Below are 20,967 nucleotides of genomic sequence, written 5' to 3'. Positions count from 1 at the left end.
ATTACTTTGTCAACAAAGGTCTGTCTAGTCAAGGCTATGGTTTTTCCAGTGGTCATGTATGGATGTGAGAGTTGGACTATAAAGAAAGCTGAGAACTGAAAAATTGATGCTTTTGAACTGTGGTGTTGGAGAAGACTCTTGAGAGTCCCTTGGACTCTCAAGCAAGGAGATCCAACCATTCCATCCTAAAGGAGATCAGTTCTGAATATTCATTGGAAGGATTGATGTTGAAGCTGAAACTCCAATACTTTGGCCACCTGATGCGAAGAGCTGACTTATTGGAAAAGACCTTGATGCTGGGAAAGACTGAGGGCAGGAGGAGAAGGGGACGACAGAGGATGAGATGGTTGGATGGCATCACCGGCTCGATGGACATGGGTTTGGGTGGACGCTGGGAGTTGGTGATGGACAGGGAGGCCTGGCGTGCTGCAGTTCATGGGGTTGCAAAGAGTCGGACACGACTGAGCGACTGAACTGAACTGAATGTCTAACAATGTATAATACCTTTAATGTTAAAAACGTAAAGTTCTTTGGCATATTTATTACATTTATTACAACTGCATTTCCCAATTTGTCATATGCTCTTCCATTATATGCTTTGTAGTATAATAAATTAAATTTTATTCAGTAAATTCAATCTTTGTAATTGCTTTTACTGTCAAAAAATCCTTTCAGTTAGCTCCTATGGTGAAACTTACCATTATGTATTCTAGAGATAAAGTGATTTGGAAACATTAAAGTTAAATTCCTTTAATTGTTAAAAAATATACAATATGCCTAATTAGTAATAATGAGAGATGCCACTTATTGGATGCATAGAATCAGCTAGATTTTGGGATTTGCTCACTTAAAAAAATAACTTAGCCAAAATCAAACAACTCATTTCTCTGTACCAATTACTGCTTGTAAGTCACTCTACAAATTAACAGTAATATTAAGAATTCGTGTAACTTTCCTCCCTTAAAACAAAAAACTTATTTGATCAAAAGAGTCATAGAGCTGTTTAGTATATGTGCACTTATTAAAAGGAAGCCTTGAATCACCACATTCTTTTAAGGTTTGCATAATCTTCTAGGAAAGCACACCTCACTTTTAATGCAGTTTCTTCAGGGTTGCAAATTTGTATTTTATACTTGTCAATGATTAAACAACTCTTTAGTGCTTGTATTAAGAGCTGTTTACCTATAATAAAGCACTTGAATTTGCTAGACATGAAATTCCCCATTCCACCATCCCCACTTCGAAAAGTGCTTCCAAGAATGGGCAACCATAGTCTTCTGAGAATAGGAAACAAGACTGAAGGCACCCTTTCACTGAAGGGTCGAGCTGAGCATACAAGTAGGCATGTATCAGGTTGGCTTGAACTGAGATAAAATAGTTTCAGTAACAAAGGTGGTGTTGTCCCCTGTCTTTAGATCCTCTTCCTCTTGGATTTGTAGAAGAGACCTTCAAAATAAATAGTAAAGAAAAGCTTGTTTCCCCCTGCAAAATTCAGTGTTTCTTTTTCTCATATCTAGCTAACAAGAAAGAAAATTTAAGCTATTTTTTATTGTGGTAAAATATACATAATATAAAATTTACCACTTTAAGAATTTGTAAGTGTACAATTCAGTGACATTAAGTACATTTACAATGGTGTATGACCACCTCCAGAACTTATGCATCAACCAAAATGTAAACTTTATACTCGTTAAATAAGAACTGCTCATGACCCCCTTTCTTCCAACTCCTGTTAACTACCCTTCTTCTCTGTTTCTATGAATTCATGTACCTACCTCATATAAGTGGACTCAGACGATATCTGTCCTTTTGTCTCTGGCTTCCTTTACTTAGCATAGCATCTTCAAGGTTCATCCATGTTGTGGCACCTGTCAGAATTTCATTCCTTTTTAAGGTATATGTCACAGTTTGGTTGTCCATTCATCCACTTGGCTTCTTTCCACCTTTTGACTGTTGTGACTAATGCTGCTGTGAACATTTGTGTGCTCAGTCAAGTAAGGTCTTAAATTGCAGTGGAATGCTGTGTCCTCTTCCCATTTCACCTCCTCTGTGCCTCTGTTCCAGTCCAGATTTGATTCCCTCCATGTGGTTGACTGTAGCTACATCAGTCTCACAGGGTGTGAGGAGAATTGAAAAAGAAACCCACTTTACCTTTACCCTTTCTTCCTTGGCTGAACTTTGTCCAGTCAGGTTTATTTATAAACCACGGAAAACTCATTAACACGATCAAGCATTTCTGCAAGCTCGCTTCTCGCTTTGTTACTGCAGGAAGGTACTCGGCAGGGATAAGATTGTGAAACATGGCTGAGGATAAAAGCAAGAGAGATTCCATTGGATTAAATGCGAAGGAAGGCCAGACAAACAACGGGTTTGTACAAAATGAAGACATCCTGGAGACTGACCTGGACCCAAGCGGCCCAGCGGGCGGGCCACAGCACAACACCGTGGACATCCTTGGCTCCCGGGAGCCTGACCTGAAGGATGTCCGGCCCTACGCTGGGATGCCCAAAGAGGTGCTATTTCAGTTCTCGGGCCAGGCCCGCTACCGGATACCGCGGGAGGTGCTCTTCTGGCTCACCGTGGCTTCCGTGCTCACGCTCATTGCGGCCACCATAGCCATCATCGCCATCTCTCCCAAGTGCCTGGACTGGTGGCAGGCGGGACCCATGTACCAGATCTACCCAAGGTCTTTCAAGGACAGCAACAAGGACGGGAATGGAGATCTAAAAGGTGCGTGCCTTGAGAGTTTGGGGCAGGACGGGATGAGGTTGGTTTAGGGTTCTTTGTCCTTGAAGCTCATTATGCCTGGGCTGTGCGGTAATAAGCACATTCCACCCAGTATGACTGATCGTGCCTTTCTCCTTGTTTATGATATTTTAAAAAGCCACTCAGCAGAACCCAGCAATTCTAAGCATATGATGAAAGGATACTTGCTGGAGCACTTTGAGCCCCCAAAGGGCTGTTAAGTTTATTGCCCAGGAGGACCTTTTGCATCGTCACCTGATTTAACTTCCTACATGAGCAAGTTTTCTCCTGAAATGTGTCCTGCTTCTGTGCACTTTAGAGTTTGTCATCTCAGAGTGACTGTTTAGAATGTTTAGAATCCCTTTTCCAGGGTGCGCAGTGGCTAGTTAGATAATCTGGCAGAGAGATTCTGATTAATGAGCAAAGCATAATTCATTATTTTAGAAGAAGATTAAGTGATATCTTTAAAATGTATAGACTGAGTCTTTGAAGTTTAAATCTTGAGAAATGAAGAAAAGGCATAGTGTGGATTGGTCATTAGTTGAATTAAGGATTATTTAAAACAATATCCATCTTAAGAAAGTAAAAAATATTTTTAAAGTTATGCTAATAATTTCCTAGTGTGTTATGTGTGGAACGTCCTTATTATTTATTGCTCAAATGAGGACACAAACCAATCACAGAACACTGTCCCAGGCAAATTGGTTGATATGGTCACCCCAGTTAAGGGAAACAATAAGGAACAAATAAACTAATAAGATAATTTTTGATAATGCTATTTGGCTTGAAGAAGACAAAACAATGACTTAAGAGTATGCGACAGAGGAGGGAATGGCAACCCACTCCAGTGTTCTTGTCTGGAAAATCCCACGGACAGAGGAGCCTGGTAGGCTTACAGTCCAGGGGGTCGCAAAGAGTTGGACACAACTGAGCAACTGAGCACACACGAACGTATTGGGTATAGCTCTAGATACCTGATATATAATAGCTTGCTGAATTGTTTGTTTTTGGCTAGTTGCTTGGCTCCCTTCCTGGTGCTTAGTATTTCTCTTTTCATTGCTGTAGAGTCTGTAAGGCCCTCCATTCTGCAGCCCCTTCTGCTGGCTTCCCAGAGGAGGCCCCAGTCCAGCATTCTAAAAGGTGGCTTTCCTTGCACACCTCCTATAACAGGTCACCCACTACTTCCTCAATTAGTGGACCAGCTTAGACAGAAACTGCAGACTTTGAGATTGTAATTGTTCTAGAATACACTATATAAGGATAGATTTATCTCAGAACTGTGTGGCCAAGGCCTGCACCTTACATGAAAATGTCTGAATACATCAGGGAGTCCTCACAAAACTATTAGGTTGGTGCAAAAGTAGTTGAGGTTTTGCATTGTTGAATTTTGCTGTTTGATATTGGAATACATTCTTAAATAAATGTAATTATGTTATGCATCAAGAAGAAAAGTGTATAGGAAGTGGTAATGAGCTTAGTCGAACTTTAAAATGCTTCAAACACACTCCTAAAATCTTCAGCTTTCTTTAGTAAACTAATAAAAGACTTATTCTTCACACTCATATAATTTTTCTCTTAAAAATCATCCTGCATCTTAACTAGTTGAAATATTGTCTGACCTTCAAGATGCAGTTCAAACCCACTTCCTTCATTAATCTATGTTTAACCTCCTGATCAGAGGGGCGCTACCCTCCCCAAACTCTTTCAGTGATTTGGATGGAGCCACACCTCTGGTGCTTTGGTGTAACATATCCTGGTGACTTTCCTTCCAACCCCTCAGCCCCCAGCATGATCCTATCACCTGCTGCTTCTTAAAAAGTAAATGCTTTGCAAAGTGATGTTTTGATGGAATAAAGCCAAAAACCCGATACCCGTAAAATATACTACCCACTTCCTGGCCCTCCCTCTGTAATCTCCTTCTAAATTCCCTGTGCAAAGGGCAACTTCTAATCACCTCTCACATTTGTCATTTCCCATAACTTTTCCTTGAAGGACTGGCTGCTTCCTGTAATTAATAGGAATTTTTTCTTGAGGTTGAGAGGATTTTGTTCTAATTTGAAGAAAATGTTCCAGGTTTCAGTTTAGTTTATTGCTTTCTGTCCCCTGGAATGTGGACATGGGAGATCCTTTGTTACTCTGTGTCCATTTGGCCTCTTAGTTTTTATCATCCTGTTCCTTTGTGCTTACTCTTGATATAAATCAAAATTTTGACTTTAAATCTGACTTAAATCAAAATTCTTTTGTTGCCTGTTGATACTCCAGGAGGTCTCACAGCCATCCACAGAAGGGAACTGAAGTACAGTCAGGACACAGATAAGCAGCCTGACTCCTGCTTTGGTCTCAGCGACTTCCGACAGGGGTCCCAGAGAAAGTTACTGCAGACCGAATACTAAACTCAGACTCTGCGTTTAGGACTCTGAACTAGAAGCACTTCCCCCCACTGTCTGCTAATTATCCTACGAGGTCCCAAGTACAAGAGTTTCATTCCTATGTCTCTTCTCATCTAAGTGTAAAGTTCTCTTCTGTATAAATGCTTGACTTCAGCGCTGTCCAGAGGAAATAGAATGTGGACCACATAGGTAATTGACAATTCCCCAGCAGCCATATTAAAAAAGTAAAAGAGAAACGAGTGAACTTAATTTGAATAATACACTTTGTTTAACCCAACATATCTACTATCATTTCAACACATTGTTGTTGTTCAGTCGCTCAGTTGAATCCAACTCTTCACGACCCCATGGATTGCAGCATACCAGGCTTCCCTGCCCCTCACCATCTCCGCAGTTTGCCCAAGTTCATGTCGGTGATGCCACCCAACCATCTCATTCTCCATTGCCCTCTTCTCCTTCTGCCTTCAATCTTTCCCAGCATCAGGGTCTTTTCCAATGACCAGCATCAGGGTCTTTGTAACATATAATCAATATAAAAATATAAATGAACTATTTTACATTCTTTCTTTTCATACTGGGTCTTCAATGTCCAGTATGTGTTTTACATTTACAACACATCTCAGTTTAGTCACATTGCAAGTGCTTGATAGCCACATGGCAAATGGGTACACACTAGACAGTGCAGCTTAGATCATGTGACCATCAAGAGTGCATACATTATTCTTCTTTGTATCTTGGTACTTAGCCCAGCATCTGGCCTGGATCAGGTGCTCAAAAACCATGTGTAGAATAAGTTAACAATAGTGTAGTTTTGGTTTTAAGTATAAAATATGAACAAACCAGAGACATATTTTTTAAATGTTATGCACTGATGTTAAAGTTCAAAGGTTATTGCCAGAAGACTAATTTGCTATTGGTTGTAGAACTAGATAGAAGCAAGATTCGATGCTGTAAAGAGCAATATTGCATAGGAACCTGGAATGTTAGGTCCATGAATCAAGGCAAATTGGAAGTGGTCAAACAGGAGATGACAAGAGTGAACATTGACATTCTAGGAATCAGTGAACTAAGATGGACTGGAATGGGTGAATTTAACTCAGATGACCATTATATCTACTACTGTGGGCAGGAATCCTTTAGAAGAAATGGAGTAGCCATCATAGTCAACAAAAGAGTCGAAAATGCATGCAATCTCAAAAACAACAGAATGATCTCTGTTCGTTTCCAAGGCAAACCATTCAGTATCATGGTAATTCAAGTCTATGCCCTGACCAGTAATGCTGAAGAAGCTAAAGTTGAACAGTTTTATGAAGACCTACAAGACCTTCTAGAACTAACACCCAAAAAAGATGTCCTTTTCATTATAGGAGACTGGAATGCAAAAGTAGGAAGTCAAGAAACACCTGGAGTAACAGGCAAATTTGGCCCTGGAGTACAGAATGAAGCAGGGCAAAGGCTAATAAGTTCTGCTAAGAGAACACACTGGTCATAGCAAACACCCTTTTCCAGCAACATAAGAAAAGACTCTGCACATGGACATCAGCAGATGGTTGACACCGAAATCAGATTGATTATATTCTTTGCAGCCAAAGATGGAGAAGCTCTATACAGTCAGCAAAAACAAGACCGGGAGCTGACTGTGGCTCAGATCATGAACCCCTTATTGCCAAATTCAGACTGAAATTGAAGAAAGTGGAGAAAACCACTAGACGATTCAAGGATGACCTAAATCACATCCGTTATGACTATACAGTGGAAGTGAGAAATAGATTTAAAGGACTAGATCTGATAGACAGAATGCCTGATAAACTATGGATGGAGGTTCGTGACATTGTACAGGAGACAGGAATCAAGACCATCCCCAAGAAAAAGAAATGCAAAAAACCAAATGGCTGTCTGAGGAGGCCTTACAAATAGCTGTGAAAAGAAGGGAAGTGAAAAGCAAAGGGGAAAAGGAAAAATATACCCATCTGAACGCAGAGTTCCAAAGAATAGCAAGGAGTGATAAGAAAGCCTTCCTCAGGGATAAATGCAAAAAAATAGAGGAAAACAACAGAATGGGAAAGACTAGAGATCTCTTCAGGAAAATTAGAGATACCAAGGGAACATTTCATGCAAAGGTGGGCTCAATAAAGGACAGAAATGGTAGGGACCTAACAGAAGCAGAAGATATTAAGAAGAGGTGGCAAGAATACACAGAAAAACTGTACAAAAAAAATCTCCACGACCCAGATAATCATGATGGTGTGATCACTCACCTAGAGCCAGACATCCTGGCGTGTAAAGTCAAGTGGGCCTTAGGAAGCATCACTACAAACAAAGCTAGTGGAGGTGATGGAATTCCAGTTGAGCTATTTCAAATCCTGAAAGATGATGCTGTGAAAGTGCTGCACTCAATATGCCAGCAAATTTGGAAAACTCAGCAGTGGCCACAGGACTGGAAGAGGTCAGTTTTCATTCCAATCCCAAAGAAAGGCAATGCCAAAGAATGCTCAAACTACCGCACAATTGCACTCATCTCACACGCTAATAAAGTAATGCTTAAAATTCTCCAAGCCAGGCTTCAGCAATATGTGAACTGTGAACTTCCAGATGTTCAAGCTGATTTTAGAAAAGGCAGAGGAACCAGAGATCAAATTGCCAACATCCAATGGATGATCAAAAAGGCAAGAGAGTTCCAGAAAAACATCTATTTCTGCTTTATTGACTATGCCAAAGCCTTTGACTGTGTGGATCACAATAAACTGTGGAAAATTCAGAAAGAGATGGGAATACCAGACCACCTGACCTGCCTCTTGAGAAATCTGTATGCAGGTCAGGAAGCAACAGTTAGAACTGGACATGGAACAACAGACTGGTTCCAAATAGGAAAAGGAGTACGTCAAGGCTGTATATTGTCACCCTGCTTATTTAACTTATATGCAGAGTACATCATGAGAAATGCTGGGCTGGAAGAAGCACAAGCTGGAATCAAGCTTGCTGGGAGAAATATCAACAACCTCAGATATGCAGATGACACCACCCTTATGGCAGAAAGTGAAAGAGGAGAGTGAAAAAAAGTTGGCTTAAAGCTCAACATTCAGAAAACTAAGATCATGGCATCAGATCCCATCACCTCATGGCAGATAGATGGGGACACAGTGGAAACAGTGGCTGACTTTATTTTTCTGGGCTCCAAAATCACTGCAGATGGTGATTGCAGTTGTGAAATTGAAAGACACTTACTCCTTGGCAGGAAAGTTATGACCAACCTAGACAGCATATTAAAAAGCAGAGACATTACTTTGCCAACAAATGTCCATCTAGTCAAGGCTATGGTTTTTCCAGTAGTCATGTATGAATGTGAGAGTTGGGCTATAAAGAAAGCTGAGCGCCGGAGAATTGATGCTTTTGAAGTGTGGTGTTGGAGAAGACTCTTGAGAGTCCCTTGGACTGCAAGGAGGTCCAACCAGTCTATCCTAAAGATTAGTCCTGGGTGTTCATTGGAAGGACTGATGTTGAAGCTGACACTCCAATACTTTGGCCACCTGATGCGAAGAGCTGACTCATTTGAAAAGACCCTGATGCTGGGAAAGATTGAGGGCAGGAGGAGAAGGGGATGACAGAGGATGAGATGGCTGGATGGCATCATCGACTCAATGGACTTGGCTTTGGGTGGACTTCAGGAGTTGGTAATGGACAGAGAGGCCTGGCATGCTGCGATTCATGGGGTCGCAAAGAGTCAGACAAGACTGAGCAACTGAACTGAATTGAACTGTAGAACTAGACCTTGTTATTTGAATTTTACCCAAATTCAAAAAACCCCCAAATATTTCTGTCTTAAGCCTATTCATTTTATTTTTAATCGTTCAACTGAAAAAAACAAACTATTTTTCATGGCTTTGACTTTTGCCTTCAGGTATTCAAGATAAACTGGATTACATCACAACTTTAAACATAAAAACTGTTTGGATTACTTCAATTTATAAATCATCCCTTAAAGACTTCCGACATGGTGTTGAAGATTTCCGAGAAATTGATCCCATTTTTGGAACAATGAAAGATTTTGAGAATCTGGTTGCAGCCATACATGATAAAGGTAAATTGAATGGAAGTTGGGTGGGATGGTTTAAGGAAAGCATTTCTCCAAATGCTTAGCTTAGAGCATTTTCTTCCTCACTATTGTATTATTCTAATATAATATTATATAACATAATATTATCTTACCATTTGAAATGTTTTCACTCACTAGGTTTAAAATTAATCATCGATTTCATACCTAACCACACCAGTGATAAACATGCTTGGTTTCAATGGAGTCGGAACCGGACAGGAAAATATACTGATTATTATATCTGGCATGACTGTAACTATGAAAATGGCACAACCATACCACCCAACAACTGGGTAAGTCCCAACATGCTTGATTTACAGAAGAAAAATTGGCAGATCTTCAATTATTAAACTGGTTATTTATAAAGCCCTTTTAAAGGAAAATGTATGATAGCTATAGTTTATGAGAAGGGAAACAAATTTCCCAAAGAAATAGAAATGAAATCCCAAGCTTCTAATCATCTGTGGGTTTGGATTTTTCATTTCATTGTAGAGCTGATGTGTTTTAGCAAATTAAAACCTATGCTATCTGTTAACCTCTCTTTATTTCCCCCTCTGTCCAGCTGAGACTCCATGTCTTATTAGTTTAGTAACTGTCTTTCTACCCTCCAGACCCTTTTGCCTTTCTGGCTTTTTGACTCTGTTGTCCAGTACAACACTAGCCATAAAAGAACTCAACCATCCATTTTTTCTTTACCTGAACTTTGGTATCCAAGCCTCTGGACATATTCACTGACCCTATCTGAACTGATCCATCCACTCTTTGGGGGGAATTTTACTAAATCCAACTGATCAACATGCCCTCTCTCCTCTTCAGACATCTTACCCACCTTCACCGCATCTCATCCCTCTCAGCAGCAAACCCAACTTTAAAGGGAGAACAGAAGCTGACACACCTGCCTCTGTTTCCAGCCTCTTCCTGTTCACCTCTTCTGCACAGAGACCTTGTCTCTCCTGCCTGAGAGAAAGCCCAGTGAAATCTGTTTTAGATAAACAATGAACAATTTTTAGTGTAAAATATTTGGAATACTCTTACACTAAAAAGTATTCATTGCTTATCTGAAATTCAAATTGAATTGAATGTCTTGTAGTTTATCTGGCAGCTCTCCTTCTGTCCCAGGTCAGTCCCTCTGTGTACTCTAGTTCATCTTCTCTCCTGCTTTCTACAGACCCTTTTTGTCTGGATCATCTCTCCCCACTCCAGGGCCTCCCTCTTGACCTCCCTAAGCATTGAAAGAGGCTAACTCCTGGGCATCAGCTTTTAAATGACCCAAGGGCACTCAAATGATGAGTTGTCTAAAGTTGCCTATGTGATCTTCTCTCCCATCCAACCTCCTGTATCCGAGGTTATGTGAATGGCACTAATATACACAGCCTGGTGAACAGCCCTTTAGCAAGCCCTGGCAATTTCACCTCTTCCCAGGTGGGTCAGTGTTAAAGAATCCACCTGCCAATGCAGGAGATGTAGGTTCAATCCCTGAGTCGAGTAGATCCTCTGGAGGAGGAAATGGCAACCTGCTTCAGTATTCTTGCCTGGGAAATCCTGTGGACAGAGGAACCTGGTAGCCTGTAGGCCACGGGGTTGCAAAGAGTTAAACACAACTGAGTGATTGAGCAAACACACAATTTTCCTTTTTACCAATCCACTACTTTTTAAAATGATGATGACATTAAGAAACATTTGCTAATGCTACTGTGTGCCAGGCTCTGAGTGTTTTATATTGATTATATTCATTAATTCCTTTAATTCACTGTAGAGTCTTACGGGTTGGGCTTTAATTCCTGTTTTACAGATGAGCAGATTGAGGCAGAGAAATGTTAAGCACCTTGCCCTGGTTCACAGCTAATAAATGAAAGGGCTAAAGCCTGTATCTAGTCTAATTTTTACTGAGTGAACATAAATTGGTACAACATTGAGGTCTTAATTTTACATTTCTCTAACTGCTAATGATTATTTATCTAATTACTAATTATTGATGTACTAGTTGCCTAATTAATAATGATGCTGAATATCTTTTCATACATTTATTCACTTGAGCTTCCATTTCTGTGGAACATCTGTTCAAGGGTTTCTTTCTCCAATTTTTTTGTTGGGTTGTTGGTCCCTTTGAAATAGATTTGCAGAGTTTATTTATGTATTTTTTTGTATTTTGTATACTGATCTTTCTGTACACTGATACATGCTGTAAAAATCTTATCCTGGTTTGTATTCAGGTGGGCCATGAGGTGAGCTGGCGAGAGAATGTTTCCTCAAAAGGCATCAGCTACTACTTAGCTTGGGCCAGTTGTTGCCATGGGAATGTGGACCCAGTGCAACTAGGTCTTTCAACTAAAAATAAAATATTTATGCAAAATCCCTCAGTTTGTAAATGTTGTCTAGATGTTCTCTTTAGTGTGAAATGAACAAATGGCCCAAGACAGAGCCCCGAGGAAATCTGACACAGGTTCCTCCTCCTGGAAATGCTAGGGATGTGAGAGTTTCTAGAAGGAGGAAAGCAGCACCCCTGTCAATCGCTGTTGGGTGCCCACATTTGAAGTTACTGTGTGTGTGTGCTCAGTCACTTAGTCATTTCTGACTCTTTGCTACCCCATGGACTGTAGCTGCCCAGGCTCCTCTTTCCATGGGATTTCCCAGGCAAGAATACTGGAGTCAGTTGCCATTTCCTTCTCCAGGAGATCTTCCTGACCCGGGGATTGGAACTGGGTCTCCTGCCTTGCAAGCAGATTCTTCACCATCTGAGCTATAGGGAAGTCCTCTTGAAGTTGCTAGATTTCTTTTATTCCTGAGGGCTAGCAGCATTTTAAATGGAATGATTCTAATATTTTTCTGAAAATACCATTTAAACATTCGCTCTATTTAGATTCAAGCTCCAAGATCAGTGAAATGTGTCTTTCTCCCAAATTGACCATCATTTGCTTTTCTTCACAAACAGGCGTCCAGAGCCTGGACAGAAGTTTCAAGAAAATAGATTAGAAATGTCTGCTCCTTACATTGAGAGCACTGATTTGATGTTGTGGTTGTTGTGAACAGTTTCTACTGTACAAACACATCACAACCACTTTTGTGGGGCACTAGGCCAGCAAGTGGAATTTTAGGGAATTAATTTATCTAGTGCTCTCACTAGAAGGAAAATTTGGGGGACTTGTACACTTAGTCCACATGGGGCTGACGATGACAATGATCATTTCTTTGTGGGCGATACCAGCATAGAAACCATGCTAAGGAACTGATCTGCTATTTTCTGTTTGCTAGTTAAGTGTATATGGAAACTCCAGTTGGCACTTTGATGAGGTACGAAAACAATGCTATTTTCATCAGTTTATGAAAGAGCAACCTGATTTAAATTTCCGTAATCCTGATGTTCAAGAAGAAATAAAAGTGAGTACAGACATCCACGCGAACTTCTCCATTTCATGGGTGCTTAAGTGGTTATTTGCTACACTTTGTGTTGAATAGTAATTGTGTGAGCAAAATCAAGCAGTGCAATTCAGTTCTGGGATTAAGTTGCCTGATGCAAATACAGACTCTCAGATATGTCAATGGCTCTTTCCTTCCTCTAACCCCAAATAATCGAAATGTGTGGAAGGCAGAAACACCTGTTACCTTAGCTCTGAGATGCCTCTCTGCCTGTGCTAAGCTGGCACAGCTCCTGGGTCTGGACCTGGCCTCATCATTGGTTTCAGGGGGCTTCTGCATGAATTATTTAGCTTTTCTGTGTCTTGGATCCCTCGTCTATAAGACACGATTGATAGTGCAATGTTTGTCTCACAGGGACTTTTTGGAACATGAGTTGATATAACCCATGCACAACACTTCTGTATTCACTCAGTAAATATCAACTTATTATCTGCTCCATGTCAGGTCTGGTTCTAAGCAGTGGGAATGCAACAGTGAATCAAAGAAACCCCGCCCTCAAGGAATTCCCAGTATCCTTAGGGGGAGGCAGATAACAGCTAAATATTTAACATGTCAGGTGGTGATGAAGGCTTAGAAAACTTCGGAGTGCCAGTGAGAAGTGGGCTCAGAGACACCCCTATGTTGAGGTCCCATTTGCACAAAAACCTGATGTTTGCAAGGGAGCATGTGAACAGCTAGGGAAAGAGAACTTCAGGCAGAGAGAAGAGCAAATGCAAAATTCTCTGGGGGTGACTGAGCTCTATGTGTTTCAGAGACAACCTGGGGGCTGCTGCGCAGAACTGCCAGGCACAGCAAGTGAAATTTCAAGACGTTCAGTTAAATTTCAATTTCAGTTAAACAATGAATAGTGCAATATTTGATACTTTCTTCTACTAAAAAATTATTCATGGTTTATCTGAAATTAAAGCTTAACTGGTTGTCCTGTATTCCATGTGGCAACCCTACCAATGCACTTCAGTGAAGTGAGGGACAGGGTTGGGGAGTTTGGGTGTAAAAATGAGGGTGAGGGCTGATGCTGTGGGCCCTTGAATGCTGTCGTAGGGACACTTGCTGAGCTAGAGATGATGCTCTGTGGTCTGATGATGCTCAGATTTCCTGCAGCACCCAGGTGAGAGTTGATGGCACTCACACCTGTATAGTGGTGGTTCTAACAACACCTGACACATAATTCACAGTAAACATTAGCCATATTGCTGTTTTCATTATTGCTGCTGCTGTGGCTCTCATGGGCAAGAATTTAGGATACCGGGGTAGGGCTGTTGGTGAGGAGGAAACCCAAATAGAGCAGGGAGCTGTGGGTCTCTTTCTACAAGGCATCATGTCAGCCAGATGGAGAGGATGCCTTGTTGGAGTCACTAAGAACACCTGTACCCCTTAGTCTGTTCTTGTTTTGTTTTTAAATAACAGCTTTATTGAGATATAATTGACATACCACAAAATTCACCCCTTTCAAATATATAAGTCAGTGGTTTTAGTATGTTTACAGGATTATGCAAGTATCACTACTAATTTCAGACATTTTCACCATCCCCCCAAAGAAACCCCATACCCATTAGAGCTCACTCCCTCTGGCTACCGCATTTTCTCTCTTTGAGCCCTGGAAACCACTACTCTACTTTATGCCTCTATAAATAAGCCTGTTCTGGACATTTCACATAAATGGAATCATGTAGTATCTATCTAGATGTCTGTGACCTGTATCTATATTATAATCTGTATTTAATCTCTTGAGAAACTGTTTTCCAGTGTAGCTGGACCATTTTACATTTTTATTAGCAATGTATGAAGTTTCGATTTTCTCTGTATCCTCACTGACACTTGCTATTGTCTTAGCTTTGATAACAGTCATCCTAGTGAAATGGTATTTCACTGTGGCTATGATTTGCATTTCCCTGACAGCCAATGATAATGAGCATCATTTCATGCGCTTATAGTTTATTTGTATATTTTCATTGGGGAAATGTCTATTCAAATCCTTTGTCTATTTTAAAATTGTGTTATTTGTCTTTTTGTTGAGTTATAAGAGTTTTTTTTTTTTTACACATTCTGGATATATGATTTGCAATTAATTTTCTTCCTTTCTATAGGTTGTCTTTTTACTTCCTTGATGATGCTCTTTGAAGCACAAGAGTTTTTAATTGCTGTGATCTTCAACTTACCTATTTTTTATTTTCTTGCTTAGGCTTTTAGTGTAACATTTAAGAACCATTGCCTAACCCCAGGTTAGGTCGTGAAGATTCAACTCATGTTTTCCTTTAAGTTTTGTAGTTTTAGCTCTTACACTTAGGTCTCTGATCCATTTTTTGTTGATTTTTGTATATGGTAAGAGGGAGTCTAACTTCATTCTTTTGCATGTAGCTATCCAGTTATCCCAGCAATATGTGTTTACCAAAGATTATCCTTTCACCATTGAACTATCTTGGAACCCTTTTGAATATCAATTGATCATAAATATTGGGGTTTATTTCTAGACTGTCACTTCTGTTCCATTGATCTATATGTCTGTCCTTACGCCAGTACTGTCTAGATTACTATAGTTTTATAGTAAGTTTTGAAATTGCGATGTGTGAGCCCTACAACCTTGTTCTTTTTTTTCAAGATTGTTCAGCTGTTCTGGGTTCTTTGCACTTCCCTGCAAATTTTATTATTTGCTTGTCAATTCTGCAGAGAAGCCTGCTGGGATTGTACGGAATCTGTGGATCAGTTTGGGGGAGTATTGCCATCTGAATAATATTAGCTCTTCCGACCTGTGGACACAGGATGTCTTTCTACTTACTTAAGGTCTCCTTTAGTTGCTTTCAACAGTGTCTACTAGTTTTCAGTGTACATATCCTGCACTTCTTTTGTTAAATATATTCCTATAAATTCCTTAGTTCTAAGGCTGTTTTTACTATATATGTTTTCCAGAATTTAGATGAATTGCTTTGAGATCTTGAGAAGTAGGCACCTTGTCGTGGCAGCCTTGTCTCATTTGGGGGAGGGGAGGTAGACACAGTCAGCTCACTAACGAGGGGTTAGTTTTAAACTTCCCTGATGGAGTGTGAACTTTCCTCTTTTCTATCACTGAAGATCATTTATACACTCACACCTTCCACTCTTATTAGGCACTTACTTTGTGCCAAGTGCTTTACCAGCATCATCTCATTTAATGCTCAAAACAAACCTAACTTAGGAGATTTTATGACCACGACTGTTTTACAGAGAAGGAAACTGAGGCTTAAAGAGGTGACACCACCCACTTTGGGACTAAGGGGACAGGATTCAAACCCAAGCACCAAGATTGTGGCATCCATGTACTTAAATTAACCACAACTCCATGCCTAATCTGCGGCAAACTGCTTCCCTCTCTGTGTTTCACTTTTTCTGCACAGTTTTTGTAAGGAGGTTTTTAATTGGAAATTAATAAATGGGAGCATAAACCAGTTGGTTTATCAGGCAGTGGATTTCTCCAGGCTCCTTGCGGCAATACTGATGGATTGCCTGGAGATGTTTAGACAAATGTGATAAATTTTGCCAAAATGTGCCGGCAATACATTAATTCTTTTTTGGCTAACCCAGCAATTCTCTTGAAGACATCCAAGTAGTGGAGGATGTAAATAGGAGCCTTAGTTACTAGCCTTGCAGGATGAAATCCCTCTTGAGGTGAATCATTACTGCCTCTGGTTGAGAGGTTAGACATTTTTTTGCAAGGCTAGTTTAGAAGGTTTCCTATTAGAAGTAAATAAGAAAGGCTGAATGCTATAAGGGAAGGCTCTTTGCTCCTGGAAAGGGACCTTTCACATGAAGGGACTTCTGACATCCTCCTCCCCCCAGCAGCACTTATCTTCAAAGCAGAGTTACACAGGTTAATAATTTGCAACCCTGAGAATTTGTGGTGAGGAGGCATTTGGAATGAGTCATGCTTGCATACCAGCTTGTACTGGGGACCTGAGCCTTCTCCCTCGCGGCTCCCAACAGATTTTAGCTTATCTGCACAGTGGGAGGCTGGCAGGCAGGGGACAGCCAGCACAGAGCATCCTACTTCTTCCTCTTTGTCCTCTCCCTTGCACTGGCCATTAGGGGCTTGGCTCTGCCCTGAACCTTTCAGGGCTAGAGCTTTTTCAGCTAGAGAAGTCAGGAAGTCTTCTCAGAGGAGGTGGGGGCTTATATTTGTCTAGTATTTTATAATTTTCTGATCAGTTTGTTTTTTATTTGCCAAATCCCTTATTTGACAAATAAGGAAACTGAGGCCCGGAGAGGTAATCAGTGGACGAGCTTCAGAGCAGGGAAGAGACTCCAGATGGCCTGGCCCCATGTCTGGGGCTCACTGTGATCCCGAAACCACCCAGGTGGGAAGGCTGAGCCCTGGAGTAGAGGAGTTAGTGTATTTACAGCAGCTGAGGACTGGGAACCAAGATGCTCTCCTGGCTAAAGATGGGATGCAGAGTACAAGCAATGGTTCTGTTCTGCCCCTACTGAGCACGGTATTGCTGGAGACAAGCAGCTCAATTCAAAATAAAATATACTCACTACCTGCTTTATAAGCCAGCTCTGTGCTTGATGCTCATCACTGCAGCATCATGATACCACCTGTATGCCATGCACTTCTTTATAAACCATTCCCTCATTAAACGGCATGTGTTGTGTATTGGCTATATGCCAGAGTAGGCTGATTCTGAAGATGGACCCATGTTGTGGCCATGATGGGCTATGATAATATATTCTGGAGGGGGTTAGTAAACAAATGGGAAACAGAGGGTATACCTAGATACAGATATATAGATATAAGCAATGATACCTAGAGAGTGAGAAAGAATGACCCATGTTGTAGCCATCATGGGCTATAATAATATATTCTGGAGGGGGGTGGTAAACAGATGGGAAATTACGGTAAAGTGTGATGAGTGTTCACGGCAGTAGGAAGTAGGAGAATGCAGGGCGGGAAACTAACCTGCACACAGAGTGGGAGAGACTGGGGTAAGGTTTACAGAGGAAGCAATGATACCTAGAGGGTGAGAAAGACTGAGCCCAGCAAAGAGACACAGGTGGGAGTGTCCCCAGCAGAGAGAAAGCACAGTGGGGGTGCTGGGAGTTGTCCACTGTGGGTACATGCTGTCCCGAGAGGGGGTGTGTGATCGGATGAGGTGAGAGAGGTGGGTAGGAACCACATCATGAGCTGCATTGGAGGCCATGGTAGGATTTGGGTTTAAAAGGTCTTGGGCAGGGGAATAATTTTTAATTTGCACTGGGAAAAATCAATCTGGTTTATGATGAAAGCATTTGAGTAAGGCAGGTTTGAAGGCAGAAAAACTGGGGAGGTGGGTGATGCAGAAACTAGGAAAGAATGCTGGGAGGTTGGACCAGTGAGGGTTGCAGTGGGGTAAGGGTTGCAGAGGCATCATCAGTCCTTAGAGAGGAGTCTGGTGTGACTTCCAGGTTTCAGATTTGAATTCTGGCTGGGTGGTAGGTCTGTTTCCTGGGATGGGAGATATGGGAAGAGTGGGTGTGTAGAGGAGGGTCTCAGTTGTGTAGAGTTTGAGCTCTCTGTGAGACATCCAGGTGTTCAGTGGGTAGCTGGCTAGAATGCCATGGAGCTCAGAGGAAGGTCTGGTCCAGAGATAAAACTCTGGGACTTGTTGCCGTGTGGACAATGTCCACAGAGGTCAGGGAGGTAATATCAGTGAGTAAACTGGGCTGGCTGAGGTGAACAAAAGGGCCATTTGTCATTTATCTTGAGGGGGTTGTTGTCATGTGGGAATGATGGCCAGGGGTAGCAGGTCCTCCAACTAAAAAACTTACAGTAAAGGAAGGCCACATAACAAATGGAGTACCATCTGAGCCATCAGGGAAGCCCATAAGGGCACCACACGGTTCCAGTTACAATGTACCACTTACTTGTCATATGACCTTGATCAAGACGCATCATCTCTCTGTGTCTCAATTCCCCTGATGGTAAATAGGAACAATAATGGTACATACCTTATGGGGTTGTTTGGGGATTGAGTGGTTTAACTTTTGTAAAGCACTTAGAATAGTGTGGTGCTTATTATATAAGTAAGGGGTCCCCAGCCTCCAGGATCTAATGCCTGATGATCTGAGGTAGAGCTGGTGTAATAATAATAGAAATAAAATGTACAATAAGTATAATGCACTTGAATTGTCCCAAAACCATCCCCCAACCCCCAACCCCTGTCCATAGAAAAATTGTCTTCTGTGAAACTGGTCCCTGGTGCCAAAAATGGCTGGTATAATTAGTTGTTAAACAATCAATAAGTGATGATAAATGAGTCAGTACTGTTGTGAAATGAAATGAACAGAGGGTATAAGATGGAGCCCCAAGGAGTATGAATATTTAAAGGACTGTTGAGCAGACAGAAAAGTCACAAACCAGGAGCGTGGTATCCTGGATCTAAGTCCTTTGAGTATTTTTAGATGATAGGGTTAGTCTATGTTGTCAAACATGGCAGAGAGGTCAGGTATAAGCTTCCTGGGTAGCTCAGCTGGTAAAGAATTAACCTGCAATGCAGGAGACCCGGGTTTGATTTCTGGGTTGGAAAGTTCCCCTGGAGAAGGGACAGGCTGTCCAATCCAGTATTCTTGGGCTTCCCTGGTGGCTCAGACAGTAAAGAATCCACCTGCAATGTGGGAGACGTGGGTTCGATCCCTGGGTTGGGAAGATCCCCTGGAGGAGGGCACGGCAATCCTCTCCAGTATTCTTGCCTGGAGTATCCCGTGGATAGAGGAGCCTGGCAAGCTACAGTCCATGGGATCGCAAAGAATCAGACATGAATGAACGACTAAGCACAGCACAAAGACCAAAGCATCAGTTGACTCTGGCAGCAGTACCTCGTTTAATCCTCAAAGAATTCATGTAAGGCAGGTACTATTTTATTGATGAGGAAACCAAGGTTTTGGAGGTCATGCATATAACCGAAGTCATGCAGCTGGACAGTGGGGGAGATGGGATGGTCCCTTATGGGTCAGATCCTGGAGCCTGTGATCTATGTCCTGCTTCTAGAAGAGTCAGCAGAGAATTTTACCCAGATTTCTGAAGACCAGTAGGGCTGGTTTGCCTTCCTTGCTTACAAGCGCAGGATATGGTTTTCTCTCTGTCCTTCTGAAATATCCTATGCTTTCTCATTCTTTCTTGAGACGGATGACCTGGGGTGTATGTCATTATCAAGATGTCTTATATATTATCATGTGTAACAGCAGAGCCTTTCTTTTCCCAAACCTTTCATTTTAGGCAAATGGATCCAGTAATGTCAGTCACCTCAAAAGGAGATTTGCCTCAAGGTTTTGAACTGATTCATTTTTCACTCAGAGGAGTGAGTTGTTTAAGGAGAAAAGAATGTAGACATGCCTGGTGGAAAAACCAGGGCTGCGTGATGTCATGGGAGTTAGTTAGAAATTAGGGACACAATGTACTGTCCCTAGAGTCCCATGGTCCCTACATGGGTCACCCAGACCTAGGGAACTAGGCTCTGTGCCCATTTCTGCATCCAGCACACTAGGGGAGCTTAACTGGCATAAAGAGATGGTTAACCATTAAAATCTGTAATTCTCTTTTTTTACCTGGTTAAGAATAAATAGCACAACGAAAATATTTTTCAAGAGCCATTTAGCAAATTTTAGATTATCTGGGTGAAGACCTCAGCATGTAAAATGCCTCTCAAAATGGATACATGTATATGTATGGCTGAATCTCTTTGCTCTGCACCGGAAATGATCCTAGCATTGTTAATTGGCTATACTCCAGTATAAAATAAAAAGTTGAATAAAAATTAAAAAAAAAAAAAAAGACTCTCAAAAACAAGCATCCGACTTTTTTAGTTCTGTCTCATCAAACAATGATAACATCTTACCAGACTACAGTGAAAATCCCTGCCAGGGCCATATGCCTATGCTGAGGTCAGTGTTTCTCATTCTTTAATGTCGGCTCAGTAGCTAGTAATGCTGAAATCCCCAAAGTGAATGAGGACACCATGAAGAAAATGAACAGCTTTATTCTAGGAAATCAGTGCTCAAAAGCTTAATGTTTACAACTGCATGGTGTTTAATGTTTTTCTACATTCTTGTCAGAGGCCGCTTGAGTGGATTAGTTATCTGTGCCCCACCCCGGATTCTCTTCCATTGTTCTCTCTTGTTAAGAACAGCGCCACCTGGGGGTGGACCCCGGTTGTATGGGATCTGAAGGTTACAAAAATTTGGGGCTTTTTTTAAAATTTAAACTTTTTATTTCATATTGGAGTATAGCTGATTAACAATATCTTAATAGTTTCAGGTGAACAGTGAAGGAATTCAGCCATACATATACATGTATCCATCCTCCAAACTTGGGGG

General features: G+C 41.3%; 1 protein-coding gene across 1 annotated transcript in view; it reads left to right on the top strand.

Annotated features, from left to right (window-relative positions):
- The first annotated feature begins 418 nt into the window (after positions 1 to 418).
- Positions 419 to 20,967, top strand: part of SLC3A1 (solute carrier family 3 member 1) — a 37,175-nt gene continuing 16,626 nt past the window's right edge. Inside the window, exons 1-4 of the mRNA XM_081591914.1 lie at positions 419 to 2,730; positions 9,034 to 9,213; positions 9,367 to 9,521; positions 12,481 to 12,606. Coding sequence (XP_081448040.1) covers positions 2,301 to 2,730; positions 9,034 to 9,213; positions 9,367 to 9,521; positions 12,481 to 12,606 — 891 coding nt within the window. The 5' untranslated portion in view covers positions 419 to 2,300. The remainder of the gene's footprint in view (positions 2,731 to 9,033; positions 9,214 to 9,366; positions 9,522 to 12,480; positions 12,607 to 20,967) is intronic.

This window comes from Giraffa tippelskirchi, chromosome 4, assembly GCF_054371585.1.
Source record: "Giraffa tippelskirchi isolate mGirTip1 chromosome 4, T2T-mGirTip1v1.2.pri, whole genome shotgun sequence".
Lineage (NCBI taxonomy): Eukaryota > Metazoa > Chordata > Mammalia > Artiodactyla > Giraffidae > Giraffa > Giraffa tippelskirchi.
This window is presented reverse-complemented; position numbering and strand designations above follow the sequence as displayed.